The sequence below is a fragment of the Bombina bombina genome, chromosome 4, assembly GCF_027579735.1.
Source record: "Bombina bombina isolate aBomBom1 chromosome 4, aBomBom1.pri, whole genome shotgun sequence".
Taxonomy (NCBI): domain Eukaryota; kingdom Metazoa; phylum Chordata; class Amphibia; order Anura; family Bombinatoridae; genus Bombina; species Bombina bombina.
In genome coordinates this window covers 315,949,552-315,964,261 of record NC_069502.1, presented here as the reverse complement: position 1 = coordinate 315,964,261, position 14,710 = coordinate 315,949,552, and the positions used below count along the sequence as shown (strand labels likewise).

Here is a 14,710-nt window from a genome sequence, read left to right as displayed (position 1 = left end):
CTTGAATATATGTAGCCAGTCAGGGACAGATATAAATAAACTAGTGCACTAATCAAGCAATCAGTGCGTAGACTGTTGCAGGGTCAAAATGATGCACATTATAACTGTGTGTGTGTTTATATAAATCCATTCCTTTGTTCTGATGTTTCCTGAAATTTTTACAACTAATCTTACGAAGCCCTGGTAGTGCAAAACATAAATTATGCTTACCTGATAATTTAATTTCCATCTGTGGGAGGAGAGTCCACTGCTTCATTCATTACTTGTGTGAATTAAGAACCTGGCCACCAGGAGACTAGAGACTAATAAAGCTACAAATTCCCAGATACTTTTTCTGAGGTTACTAATAAGTGGCCCCATTTCCCTGAACAATCTGTGTACTGAATTTTCAATTAAAGAAGGGTGGGATGTAGAGATATTTATTATAAGACGAATGGTCTAAAAATGTTTATGGAATTGTATCTTTACACAACCCTATTGTATACAATATAACCAGATTGCAATACTGTGCAAAAACGATTTAACACTGGATATAACAGTGGATGTTAGAATGTTAAAGAAGCTACTGACTTACTGATAAAATTAAGAATAGAGCATAATACAGCCAGACTATAAAAGATTGTGCTAATCAATATATACCCTTGCTGCTCCTATTGTATGTTAAAAGGCTACTCATTAACAACACTAAGAATATAGTACTTCTACACAGAAATATACGGATATATATATATATATATATATATATATATATATATACACACACAGTATATATATATATATATATATATGTATATATATATGTGTGTGTGCGTGTGTGTGAGAGTGTGTGTGTGTGTATATATATATATATATATATATATATATATATATATATATATAGACATACACATGTTGAGATATTTATAACAGTGCTTTACAAATATACAAGCAACCTAACAAACTCTGTACTCTATAAAACCACCTCTGAATATAGTGAAATGAGGCCTGCATAACAAACAGACCTTTGATCAAAGTTACACCAACAAGGAATTTTACGTATTTTCAACGTATATCTCTTATTTGACACAATATGCTTTACCATATATAATATTTTTTGACTACTGAAGTGTTTTAAATTTATTTCCTAATCTTACCAATATACTTATTAAAAGTTAAGTTTTATTTTTAGCTCCACAAGTTCATTACTATCTGCTGTTCCCTTTTGCTTTTTCTAATAGTAGAGCAAGTTCCCTTTTGCTTTTTCTAATAGTAACATTTAGAATTGAATCTACTGTATTGTTTTAATGTATAGGTCACCATGACAACCATGAGACACACAAACAGAATAAAACCATGTATGCCATTAAAATGTAACAAAAGGTGGCACTTGTTTTGGCAATGTGCCATATAGTTGTGATATTGGGTACATGTTGTACTCCAATTTAGGTCTTGAAGCAAGAATTGATCCTCTAAATTATTATAATAATAAAAAATCCTGTGCATGCAGTTTATACATATGTACACACACAAAAATTGTCTGTTACATTAAGGGGACATTATACACTCATTTTTTCTTTGCATAAATGTTTTGTAGATGATCTATTTATGTAGCCCATAAAGTTATTTTTCTATTTTTTTTGTTTATAGTTTTACTTATTTTTAAATAACATTGCTCTGATTTTCAGACTCCTAACCAAGCCCCAAAGTTTTATGAGAATACCGTCAGCTACCTTCTCCAGCTTGCTCCTGTTTGTGTAAAGGGTCTTTTCATATGTAAAAGAAGGGGGAGTGTCTTATTTCCCATTTGCAGTGGGCTTTCCAGCTACCTTTTCAACAGAGCTAAACTGAGAGCTTCTAAGTAAGTTTTTAAACAGTTTTATACTGGATTTTTATATCAGTATCTGTGCATCTTATTCTTTATAGTAGTGTCTACTACATGCAGTTATATGAAAATGAGTGTATACTGTCCCTTTAAGGTCTAAAAAAGAAAAGAAAAAAGAGGGTAAAATAAACGTTACAATTTCTCCTTTATTTCTTTCTTTAAATATATATATATATAAACAGTATTGTAAGCTGTGTAAATAATTTGCCTTGTGTGTGTTGTGGAAAGCATTTCTTTCCTTGAATGACAGATCATTTAGATTCACAGTGTCCATCTAGTGGTTGGTTTAAGCATTCCTATTGTGTTGCTCAACTGTTTCTATACACACAGACAAGACTTGTAATTGCACTAGACCTGTAAGAATAAAAATATCTTCTAAATAAAATATAAAATGTAGATATGGCCACAAACCCCAAAGTGTAAAAAAAAAAAAAAAAAATGGATGAGCTTAAAAGCCTCCTGACTGACAATTTATGGAGAATTATATTACAAGTAAAATGCTGCTTTTAAGTACAGCCACATATCTTTCAGTTAAGCTGTATGGCTCCCTTTCACATGAACACGTTCTCATATTCACACTGTAGCAATCTGAAACTACATTATTTTCATACCAAAGTTGCTGTCCTCAAAGAAGTGCACTTCGTTATTTACAATTCTGGCACATACCCGTTCATCCGCAGACCAGCGAGGGCACCTGGTTAAAACAACAACACATCCTTTGAATAAAAAGTACAGTGCTGGCAATAGATTATACTGAATATGTTTATTATACATAATGATGCGTAACTTAGAAACATGCTACATTATGGACAAACCTTGCAACCATTTTGCAGCTTTTACTATTATATGGTGAATACATACACCAGTGACAAGCAGTTACTGTGATAAAGTTGACATGCAGAATAGGTATTTGCAGGCAGGGCCAGTGCTTCCATTAAAGGGACATTAAATTCAAAATGTTGCTCCCATAAAATGTTTCAGTGTACACTATTTAAAAAAAACGTTGCAATATATTTTCATTCTGCATTTTACCTGCTTTTCCTGTAACAACTCTTAATGTTCTAGTGTTTCTACTTCCCCTGCCATGACATGGGCGTGTTTATATATGTCCCTAATTGGCCACAGCAAATAAAGCATGATAAACAAATGATAATAAAATAACAGGTGTTTGGTGTTTAAAATATTTGTTTTGCGTGCAAAAACATAAATTATGCTTAACTGATAATTTCCTTTTCTTCTGATGGAAAGAGTCCACAGCTGCATTCATTACTTTTGGGAAATAAGAATCTAGCCACCAGGAGAAGGCAAAGACACCCCAGCCAAAGGCCTAAATACTCCTCCCACTCCCCTCATCCCCCAGTCATTCTGCCAAGGAACAAGGAACAGTAAAAGAAATATCAGGGTGAAAGGTGCCAGAAGAATATAAGGACGGCCCACATAAAATTACGGGTGGGGAGCTGTTGACTCTTTCCATCAGAAGAAAAGGAAATTATCAGGTAAGCATAATTTATGTTTTTCTTCTTAAATGGAAAGAGTCCACAGCTGTATTCATTACTTTAGGGAAAACAATACCTAAGCTATAGAGGACACTGAATGCTAAGACGGGAGGGTACATAGGCGGCCCATATTGAGGGCACCAGGCCTGAACCTCTACCCAATAAAAAAAACTTGCTTCGTCCAAAGTCGAGAAAATTTTAAGAGGAAAAGCCCCAATGACACTGACTCGCAATTAGTCCAGAAGCCAAACTAGAGAGCGCAAACGGACTCGCCTGAGCCAAAAATCCTCCAGGAGACACCGTCGCCCAACAAACAGTCCCCCAATACTGACCCCCTACAAATGAAGGGGACACCAGCCAAAAACCCCCAAGGGGACAAGGGAAAGGAGAACCAAGGAAACCAAAAGGTCCCCTAATACAAAAAAGAACACCTCCAAGAGTGAGCCCAGTTCACAGAGACCCAAAGGGACCCAAACAGGGAAAGGAAGCCACGCCAATACCAAGCGGAACCCGGGATAAGACCGGGCATAGAGACAGAACAGACGTCTCTCCAACATCCTGCAAGCACGGAATGGAACTGAAAAGGCAAAGTCCTCCCAGTGTCTGACCATAGAATACCAAGGTATTCGACCATGAAAAAGTGTTTAATGCACTCAGGTGAAAACCCCAAGTTTGAGAACACAGAGTCCATAACAGGAACACACAGAGGGTACTTGCGAGGAAGAAGAAGTAGTCAAGCAAGAAACAGACCGCAAAAGCAACCCCCGGACAGAGGGCACGCTCCAGGCAACCTAAATCGCCAGGCCTACACACAGGTCCCTAAAAAGGGGAACACAAAATCTCAATCGAGGCCCCCCGAGAAGGAGAATATACCCTCAAAACCCGAAGGAAGAGTAAGCCCACTTCTAAAATCAATGGAGCAAGGTGAAAGAAAAATCTATACCCTAGCAGACTGAGCTAACAGGATAGACTCAACAAGCTCACACATCCAGAGGAGACTGCGACCCGAACGCAGCGCCTTAGACCGCTCGGCCATACTGACCCACAGATCCAGACCCAGCTGGACCAACCCAGCCTCAGGGATCTAACACAGGGGAACAAAGAATCCTGAAACAGGTACAGGAATGAGCGTAAGGATAGTACAGACATCCCCACAGAGTACAAGTACAACCCGACTCTGAAAATAGACAACAAGGCCATAGACCGAAGGATCTATCCAAATAAAGGCCCAACAAGTCTGACTTGGAGCCAGCAAGACCCCAGGGGAAACCAATTCCACCTTTCCGCCTCCCATCAAGGAGAAGCCCTAAGAAAGGACTCCATCTCCATAGGGAGGAAAATATCCTCTAAAGAAAAGGATGATGCCGGAAGGGCAACACCACCTCAAGGCCCGAAGGCACCGGCTAATGGAAAGATAAATTCCCAACACAGATGTCCTAGAAAAGGACCCCCCTGCTTGCCAAGCAGAGGCACAGCCAACCCATTTGCCTGCAGAGCAGGGAATCCACGGGAAAACCGACAAGCTGACCATGGGAATGCAACCCTAAGGCGCACCGGAAATTGGACAGTCAGCACCAGCAGCTGGGTATAAACCAACAACCCATGAGGCGCAAGCCACACAGCTAACCACAAGATGACACAGGCTACTCCTGTGGCAAAGAGTAAAAAAAATACTCTGAAAACCTGGCCAAACATGACCCGGTCAGGTAGATGGAAGAAGGTAGAACTGAACCACTCTGTCCCTAGAAAGCTACAGGTTTGAAGCCTGAACCCCAGACCACTGAGGATCATCTGGGCCCAAGTTCCCACATCCGTGGAACACCCCGACCAGCCCTGAGATCCAAGATTCCAAAACAACCCAAAACTGGGTCAGGCAAAAGGCCAAGTGAAGCTTCAGCAACCGGAAGTCTCAGGGAGAAAAACAGGTCCGGGCACCCAATAGTTCAGGCAAACCTTACCCTAGAACTAAACACCCCCTCTGGCCAAAAAGCCAGACACAAGGGATATGGATGCATATCCAGACAATCCAGATAGCGAGAAGAACTCAAAAGCCCCGACCAAAAGGTAGGAACCACCCCTAGCTAAAGTCCAACACTCCAAGGATCATGGCTAGAAGTCGTATGAAGATACTTCCCAAAGCCTCAGGACAACCAAGGGATACCTCGAGGTAAAAAAAAAAAATCCTACTAGCAGGACTAGTCTCCCTATAACCTCTGCTCAAGCAGAGGAAACAAGGAGGAAAAAGGCACTAAGCCTACCAAGCTTCGAAAAAACCCTGAGCTAAACAAAGTCCCCGCAGGGAACAACCATCACCCAGAAACACAGATCCCTAAAAGGAGAGCCAACTCACCCAGAGGTAATGGAAGAAGACCCAAAGGTCTCTTCTAACTCACAGACAGTACAGGACAAAGAGTAAAAGCTGCATCTAGAAACACTATAAACAGCTTAAGCGTATACCTGCAGGGTGGGAAGAGCTGCAACTGGTTTCAAACTGCAAACCTCTTGCATGCTAGACAGCTATCCTGTACAAGCTGTTGGATCAAGCCCAAAAGGACAAATCCAGAGGCCTAAAAGATGAAGGCCAAACCGCTCAACTGCGGTAAGGGGCATTAAGCCCTCTAACCCTCCACCACATGGGGGAGGCTCTAGGTTCTGAGGAAATCAGATGTCAGATAGAGTGACGCAGCGGGAAACTTCCCTGCCCGGCCATCTATAACTGAAGGCTATAAGGACTGAAACAATCCTTCCCACCTCACGGACCCACAGGTCATCTCGAATGCTTAGACTGAAGGCTATAAGGTCTGAAACAATCCTTCCCGCCTCACTGCCCCACAGGTCCTCCTGAATGCTTAGACTGAAGGCTATAAGGACTGAAACAATCCTTCCCGCCTCATGGATCCACAGGTCCTCTCGAATGCTTAGACTGAAGGCTATAAGGACTAAAACAATCCTTCCCGCCTCACGGACCCACAGGTCCTTTCAAATGCTTAGTTAAACATGAAAAACAATGATAACCTGAGCGCTTCTACCAAACCAGCTGAGCATAACAGCGCCAGGTTTCTGAACATCCGCAAGACCGAACGAACCCAACAGGACCAGCCTGCACATAGGGTCCCAACCGGCAAGCTGCGTAAAAAACAGAAAACAGACATTTTAAACATAGGACTAACATGTCCAAAACAACTTCCGAATAAGTAATAAAGAGAATCAATCCCAGAAAGTCCCGAAGGAAATAAAAACAAACAAAAGACATCCCATCAGATTTAAATAATATATAAGGCAAACCGAAGGTTAACTCTCAAAAAGACACAGGCCTACCCGCAAGACCAGCCAAACGGAGCCCTATCTTACAAAACTGGGAAAGAACTCAAACAAATGACATTGAGGAGATTACTTCATCCCCACATGTCTAATGAGGTGCACCATTCGAATTATCAGACTGAAAATCCCCGTAACTGGTAACGATAGGGTCATTCAATAACTGAAAAACATGTCTGAGCAACGCGCAAAGGCGCTCAATCCTGTAACGAAAGGCACAACACTCAGGGACAGATACCCCCGTGGGGAACTGTAGAGGCGGAAGCCTGGGACAATAGGGCACGAGCACATTCTCAAATAAACGTCTGGACTCCGCAGATGAACAATCGCCAACATTATGTGGAAGCGAAAAAGTGCTGCAACCTCTGGGGGAAACACGCCACCCCGCATGGAGGAACTATAAACTGGGTTACCCACATGTGCAGAAGTATGATTTAGTAGGGAACTCGCCTCTCGGAGGACAGGACCCCCAGAGGAGGGTGGCTCAGCAGCCCCTCGATTCCTCGAGCCCAAGGAACCAGGCGCTCTGAAATGGCATACGGAAAACAAAACTGATTGACAGGAGTCAACGAGGCAACTCCAGATTCATCACCTGACACAGAATCTGAATCTGAAATCAAAATAGTCTCAGTATCAGAATCCTCCAAAACTGAATCTGAAATTAACACAGTCTAAGCATCAGAATCCTCCATAACTGGATAGAGGATATTTAAATATGGTCTATTGGCTGGGGCACTCACCACCTCCTATGACCAGACCCCTGTGGACTAGAAAATTTCCTTCGCCACGTGATCGGGAATGAAGAAATGGAAAAACGGAATGTAACCACGCCCGAACACAAGGTGAACCGTACAGTCCAAAAAAAGTGCGCCCAACCAAAAGGCTGCGTCACTTCCAAAGGCCTCAATGTTCCAACCGCGAGCCCAGTAAACAACACACATAAGCAGGTTGAATCATATGATTATAACCCCCCTGTTTAATAACTCCCCTCAGGAGATATTAACCCTTGATTCCAAGATACTAAAAGAGGCTCACTGAGACCCTTATGTTATAAGTTAGACCCGCAAGGTGGTAGCCTCTCGGGAAACATTCACATTACAGTACATTGACAAATAAAGTAAATTGAAACAAACTTATCGGAATTTAGGCCATGGAAGAGGAACACAGCCCTTAAAGTGTGACGTATAGTAGCATCGCCTCCGCCAGGGACTTGAGAGAAGAAAGCAGGCATCGAAGCGAAGTCCGATAACGCTGATTACTTGAGGAGCTGTTACTATGAGTCGTGATGGATTAAAAGAAAGAAACTCCCTCCATCTCCGGACTCTAACTTTCATCCAAGCCCTCACTGAGAGACTGACAGGACTGCTTGCCGAAGAGTACTTCCCTCCATAAGAGACAAAAACAAAAATTAAAAATTCTAACACTTATCTGCCATCCTCCTGGGACGAAAGGTAAAGAATGAGTGGGGGATGAGGGGAGTGGGAAGAGTATTTAAGCCTTTGGCTGGGGTATCTTTGCCTCCTCCTGGTGGCCAGGTTCTTATTTCCCAAAAGTAATGAATGCAGCTGTGGACTCTTTCCATTTAAGAAGAAACTGTAGTTAATCATTTACGTGGCACACATGCAAAAATTACTTGAATGCCCCCTCAAAATTTCCACTCTTTACTAGCCATTGGTGAGTGGAAATTTAATGGTGGCGAGTAAAAGTTAGTGAGTGAAAAAACAGAATTTATGCTTACCTAATAAATTTATTTCTCTTGTGGTGTATCCAGTCCACAGATTCATCCTTTACTTGTGGGATATTCTCCTTCCCAACAGGAAGTGGCAAAGAGAGCACACAGCAGAGCTGTCCATATAGCTTCCCCTCTAGCTCCACCCCCCAGTCATTCGACCAAAGGTTAGGAAGAAAAAGGAGAAACCATAGGGTGCAGTGGTGACTGTAGTTTAAAAATAAAAACCACCTGTCTTAAAATGACAGGGCGGGCCGTGGACTGGATACACCACAAGAGAAATAAATTTATCAGGTAAGCATGAATTCTGTTTTCTCTTGTAAGGTGTATCCAGTCCACGGATTCATTCTTTACTTGTGGGATACCAATACCAAAGCTTTAGGACACGGATGAAGGGAGGGAGCAAGACAGGTACCTTAAACGGAAGGCACCACTGCTTGTAAAACCTTTCTCCCAAAAATAGCCTCCGAAGAAGCAAAAGTATCGAATTTGGAAAATTTGGAAAAAGTATGCAGCGAAGACCAAGTCGTTGCCTTACAAATCTGGTCAACAGAAGCCTCATTTTTAAAAGCCCATGTGGAAGCCACTGCTCTGGTAGAATGAGCACGAATTGTTTCAGGAGGCTGCTGGCCAGCAGTCTCATAGGCCAAACGGATGATGCTTTTCAGCCAAAAGGAAAGAGAGGTAGCGGTCGCCTTCTGACCTCTCCTCTTACCAGAATAGATAACAAACAAAGAAGTTGTTTGTCTGAAATCCTTAGTTGCTTGTAAATAGAACTTTAAAGCACAAACCACATCAAGATTGTGTAACAGACGTTCCTTCTTCGACGAAGGATTAGGACACAGAGAAGGAACAATAATTTCCTGATTAATATTCTTATTAGACACAACCTTAGGAAGAAAACCGGGTTTGGTACGCAAAACTACCTTATCTGCATGGAACACCAGGTAAGGTGAATCACACTGTAGAGCAGATAACTCTGAAACTCTTCGAGCAGAAGAGATAGCTACCAAAAACAAAACTTTCCAAGATAAAAGGAATGTAAAGGTTCAAACGGAACCCCTTGCAGAACTGAAATAACTAAATTCAGACTCCATGGCGGAGCCACAGATCTATAAACAGGCTTGATTCTGACTAAAGCCTGACTAAACGTTTGAACGTCTGGTACCTCTGCCAGACGTTTGTGAAAAAGAATAGACAAAGCAGATATCTGTCCCTTTAAGAAACTAGCTGATAAAATTCTGGGAATCCTAACCTTACTCCATGAGTAACCCTTGGATTCGCACCAAAAAAGATATTTTCGCCAAATCTTATGGTAGATTTTCCTGGTGACAGGCATTCTAGCCTGAATCAGGGTATCAATAACCGACTCAGAGAAACCACGCTTTGATAGAATTAGGCGTTCAATCTCCAAGCAGTCAGATGCAGAGAAATTAGATTTGGATGTTTGAAAGGACCCTGTATTAGAAGGTCCTGCCTCATTGGTAGTGTCCATGGAGGCACAGATGACATGTCCACTAGGTCTGCATACCAGGTCCTGCGTGGCCACGCAGGCGCTATTAGAATCACCGAAGCCCTCTCCTGCTTGATTCTGGCAACCAGACGAGGGAGGAGAGGAAACGGTGGAAAAACATAGGCCAGATTGAAGGACCAAGGCGCTGCTAGAGCATCTATCAGCACCGCCTGGGGATCCCGGGACCTGGACCCGTAAAGAGGAAGCTTGGTGTTCTGACGGGACGCCATCAGATCCAATTCTGGAGTGCCCCGTAGCTGAGTCAGCTGGGCAAATACCTCCAAGTCTGGCGAAAATCCGCCTCCCAGTTGTCTACTCCTGGGATGTGAATTGCTGAAAGATGGCAAGAGTGATCCTCCGCCCATCTGATTATTTTGGTTACTTCCATCATTGCTAGAGAACTCCTTGTTCCGCCTTGATGATTGACGTAAGCTACAGTCGTGATGTCCGACTGAAATCTGCTGAATTTGGCCGCAGCTAGCTGAGGCCATGCCTGAAGCGCATTGAATATCGCCCTCAGTTCCAAAATGTTTATCGTGAGAAGAGCTTCTTCCCGAGACCATAAGCCCTGAGCTTTCAGGGAGTCCCAGACTGAACCCCAGCCCAACAGACTGGCGTCGGTCGTTACGATGATCCACTCTGGTCTGCGGAAACACATTCCCTGAGACAGGTGATCCTGAGACAACCACCAGAGAAGAAAAATCTCTGGTCCCCTGGTCCAACTGTATTTGAGGAGACAAATCTGCATAATCCCCATTCAACTGTTTGAGCATGCATAATTGCAGTGGTCTGAGGTGTATCCGTGCAAAAGGGACTATGTCCATTGCCGCTACCATTAGTCCGATTGTCTCCATGCACTGAGCTACAGATGGCCGAGGAATGGAATGAAGAGCTCGGCAAGTAGTTAAGAGTTTTAAGTTTCTGACCTCCGTCAGAAATATTTTCATTTCTACCGAGTCTATTAGGGTTCCTAGGAAGGGAACTCTTGTGAGAGGGGAGAGAGAACTCTTTTTGATTTTCACCTTCCACCCGTGAGACCTCAGAAAGGCCACTACAATTTCCGTGTGAGACTTGGCTCTTTAGAAAGTCGACGCCTGAATTAAGATGTCGTCTAGATAAGGCGCCACTGCTATGCCCCGCGGTCTTAGTACCGCCAGGAGGCATAGCAGTGAATTTGTGAAAATTCTGGGAGCAGTGGCCAACCCGAAAGGAAGAGCCACAAACTGATAATGCTTGTCCAGAAAGGCGAACCTGAGAAACTGGTGATGATCTTTGTGGATAGGAATGTGTAGACACGGATCCTTTAGATCCACGGTAGTCATATATTGACCCTCCTGGATCATTGGTAAGATTGTCCGAATGGTCTCTATCTTGAATGATGGGACTCTGAGGAATTTGTTTAGAATTTTGAGATCCAGGATTGGTCTGAAAGTTCCTTCTTTCTTGGGAACCACAAACAGGTTTGAGTAAAAACCCAGCCCTTGTTCCGCAATTGGAACTGGGTGGATCACTCCCATTGTATGTAGGTCTTCTACACAGCGTAAGAACGCCTCTTTCTTTGTCTGGTCTGTAGACAAACGAGAAATGTGGAACCTTCCCCTTGGAGGGGAGTCCTTGAATTCTAGAAGATATCCCTGAGATACAATCTCTAAGGCCCAGGGATCGTGTACGTCTCTTGCCCAGGCCTGAGCGAAGAGAGTCTGCCCCCTACTAGATCCGGTCCCGGATCTGGGGCTATCCCATCATGCTGTCTTGGAAGCAGCTGCAGGCTTATTGGCCTGTTTACCCTTGTTCCAGCCCTGGTAAGGTTTCCAGGCTGGCCTGGGTTGTGAAGCGTTACCCTCTTGCTTTGTAGTAGGGGAGGATGAAGCGAGGCCGCTCCTGAAATTCCGAAAGGAATGAAAATTATTTTGTTTGTTCTTTGTCTTAAAGGACTTGTCCTGAGGGAGAGCATGGCCTTTTCACCCAGTGATTTCAGAAATAATCTCTTTCAATTCAGGCCCGAAGAGGGTCTTTCCTTTGAAAGGGATGTTCAAGAGTTTGGATTTTGACGACACATCAGCCGACCAGGACTTCAGCCATAGCGCCCTGCGTGCTAAAATGGCGAAACCTGAATTCTTTGCCACTAACTTAGCTAGTTGGAAAGCAGCATCTGTGATAAAAGAATTAGCCAGCTTAAGAGCCTTAATTCTGTCCATAATGTCCTCATATGAGGTCTCCGTCTGGAGCGCATCTTCCAGCACCTCGAACCAGAAAGCAGCTGCAGTAGTTACAGGAACAATGCACGCAATAGGTTGGAGAAGAAAACCTTGTTGAACAAAAATTTTCTTAAGTAAACCCTCTAATTTTTTATCCATAGAGTCTTTAAAAGCACAACTGTCTTCAATTGGTATGGTTGTGCGTTTAGCAAGTGAAGAAACAGCCCCCTCCACCTTAGGGACCGTCTGCCACGAGATCAGATATGGGGAACATTTTCTTAAAAACAGGAGGGGTAACAAGCGGAATACCTGGTCTATCCCACTGCCTAGTAACGATATCCGCAATCCTCTTAGGGACCGGGAACACATCAGTGTAAACGGGAACTTCTAGGTACTTGTCCATTTTACACAATTTCTCTGGAAGCACCAAAGGGTCGCAGTCATTCAGAGTAACTAATACCTCCCTGAGCAATAAGCGGAGGTGTTCTAGTTTAAATTAAAATGCCAACGTATCTGAGTCTGTCTGAGGAGCAACCTTTCCCGAATCGGAAATTTCTCCCTCAGACAGCACATCTCTCGCCCCCATTTCAGAGCGTTGTGAGTGTATATCGGATACGGCTACTAAAGCGTCAGAATGCTCAGAATCTGTTCTTAAAACAGAGCTATCACGCTTTGCAGGTAACACGGGCAATTTAGATAAAAACACTGAGAGGGTATTATTCATAACTGCCGCCAAGTCTTGCAAGGTAAAAGAGTTAGACGCACTAGAGGTGCTAGGCGTCGCTTGAGCGGGCGTAACTGGTTGCGACACTTGGGGAGAGGTTAACGGGCTAACCTCATTACCTTCTGCCTGAGAATCATCTTGGGCCACATTTTTAAGTGCAACAATATGTTCTTTAACCCCTTAACGACAGAGGACGTGCAGGGTACGTCCTCAAAAAAAAGGCAGTTAACGCCTGAGGACGTACCCTGCACGTCCTCGGTGTGGAAAGCAGCTGGAAGCGATCCTGCTCTCTTCCAGCTGCTTTCCGGTTATTGCAGTGATGCCTCGATATCGAGGCATCCTGCAATAACCATTTTTAGCCATCCGGTGCAGAGAGAGCCACTCTGTGGCCCTCTCTGCACCGGACATTAACGGCTAAGTTCGTTGGTGGGTGGGAGCCGGTGTGGGAGGCGGGTGGCGGCCATCGATGACCTTTGTGATGCGGAGGGGGGCGGGATCGGGGCGGGGACGACCGGGGGGCGCGCACGTGCACGGAGAGGCCGGGCGGGCGCGTGCACGGGGAGGGAGCGGGTGGGAACCACTACGCTACAGAAACTTTTTAGTTAGAAGTGGGGATCAAAGGGGTAGTTATATTTATTTAGTGATCGGTTTGGCTGGTGGGATATTGGACTGTGGGGGGGGGGGGAAGCTACACTACAGGAACAAATAATAAAAAAAACATTTTTATTTGCAAACTGGGTACTGGCAGACAGCTGCCAGTACCCAAGATGGCCCCAATAAGGCAGAGGGGGAGGGTTAGGGAGCTATTTTGGGGGGATCAGGGAGGTTGGGGGCTAAGGGGGGACCCTACATAGCAGCATATGTAAATGCTAAAAAAAAAATGTATTTTTTTTTAATACCTTTTATTTTAGTACTGGCAGACTTTCTGCCAGTACTTAAGATGGCGGGGACAATTGTGGGGTGGGGGAGGGAAGAGAGCTGTTTGGGAGGGATCAGGGGGTGGCATGTGTCAGGTGGGAGTCTGATCTCTACACTAAAGCTAAAATTAACCCTGCAAGCTCCCTACAAACTACCTAATTAACCCCTTCACTGCTGGCCATAATACACATGTGATGCGCAGCAGCATTTAGCGGCCTTCTAATTACCAAAAAGCAACGCCAAAGCCATATATGTCTGCTATTTCTGAACAAAGGGGATCCCAGAGATTAATTTACAACCATGTGTGCCATAATTGCACAAGCTGTTTGTAAATAATTTTAGTGAGAAACCTAAAGTTTGAAAAAGTGAACAATTTTTTTATTTGATTGCTTTTGCCGGTGAAATGGTGGCATGAAATATACCAAAATGGGCCTAGATCAATACTTGGGGTTGTCTACTACACTACACTAGAGCTAAAATTAACCCTAGAAGCTCCCTACATGCTCCCTAATTAACCCATTCACTGATGGGCATAATACACGTGTGGTGCGCAGTGGCATTTAGCAGCCTTCTAATTACCAAAAAGCAAAGCCAAAGCCATATATGTCTGCTATTTATGAACAAAGGGGATCCCAGAGAAGCATTTACAAACATTTATGCCATAATTTCATGAGTTGTTTGTAAATAAATGAAAAAATTTGTGAAAAAGTGAAAAAAAATTTTTATTTGATTGCATTCGGCGGTGAAATGGTGGCATGAAATATACCAAAATGGGCCTAGATCAATACTTTGGGATGTCTTCTAAAAAAATATATACATGTCAATGGATATTCAGAGATTCCTGAAAGATATTAGTGTTCTAATGTAACTAGCGCTAATTTTGAAAAAAAGTGGTTTGGAAATGGCAAAGTGCTACTTCTATTTATTGCCCTATAACTTGCAAAAAAAGCAAA

The 14,710-nt window shown here is 43.4% G+C and overlaps 1 protein-coding gene across 1 annotated transcript in view; it reads right to left on the bottom strand.

Moving 5' to 3' along the window:
* Positions 1-14,710, bottom strand: part of EIF2A (eukaryotic translation initiation factor 2A) — a 351,702-nt gene that overhangs the window by 152,875 nt on the left and 184,117 nt on the right. The window contains exon 6 of the mRNA XM_053710036.1: positions 2,473-2,555. Within this exon, the coding sequence (XP_053566011.1) occupies positions 2,473-2,555 (83 nt within the window). The remainder of the gene's footprint in view (positions 1-2,472; positions 2,556-14,710) is intronic.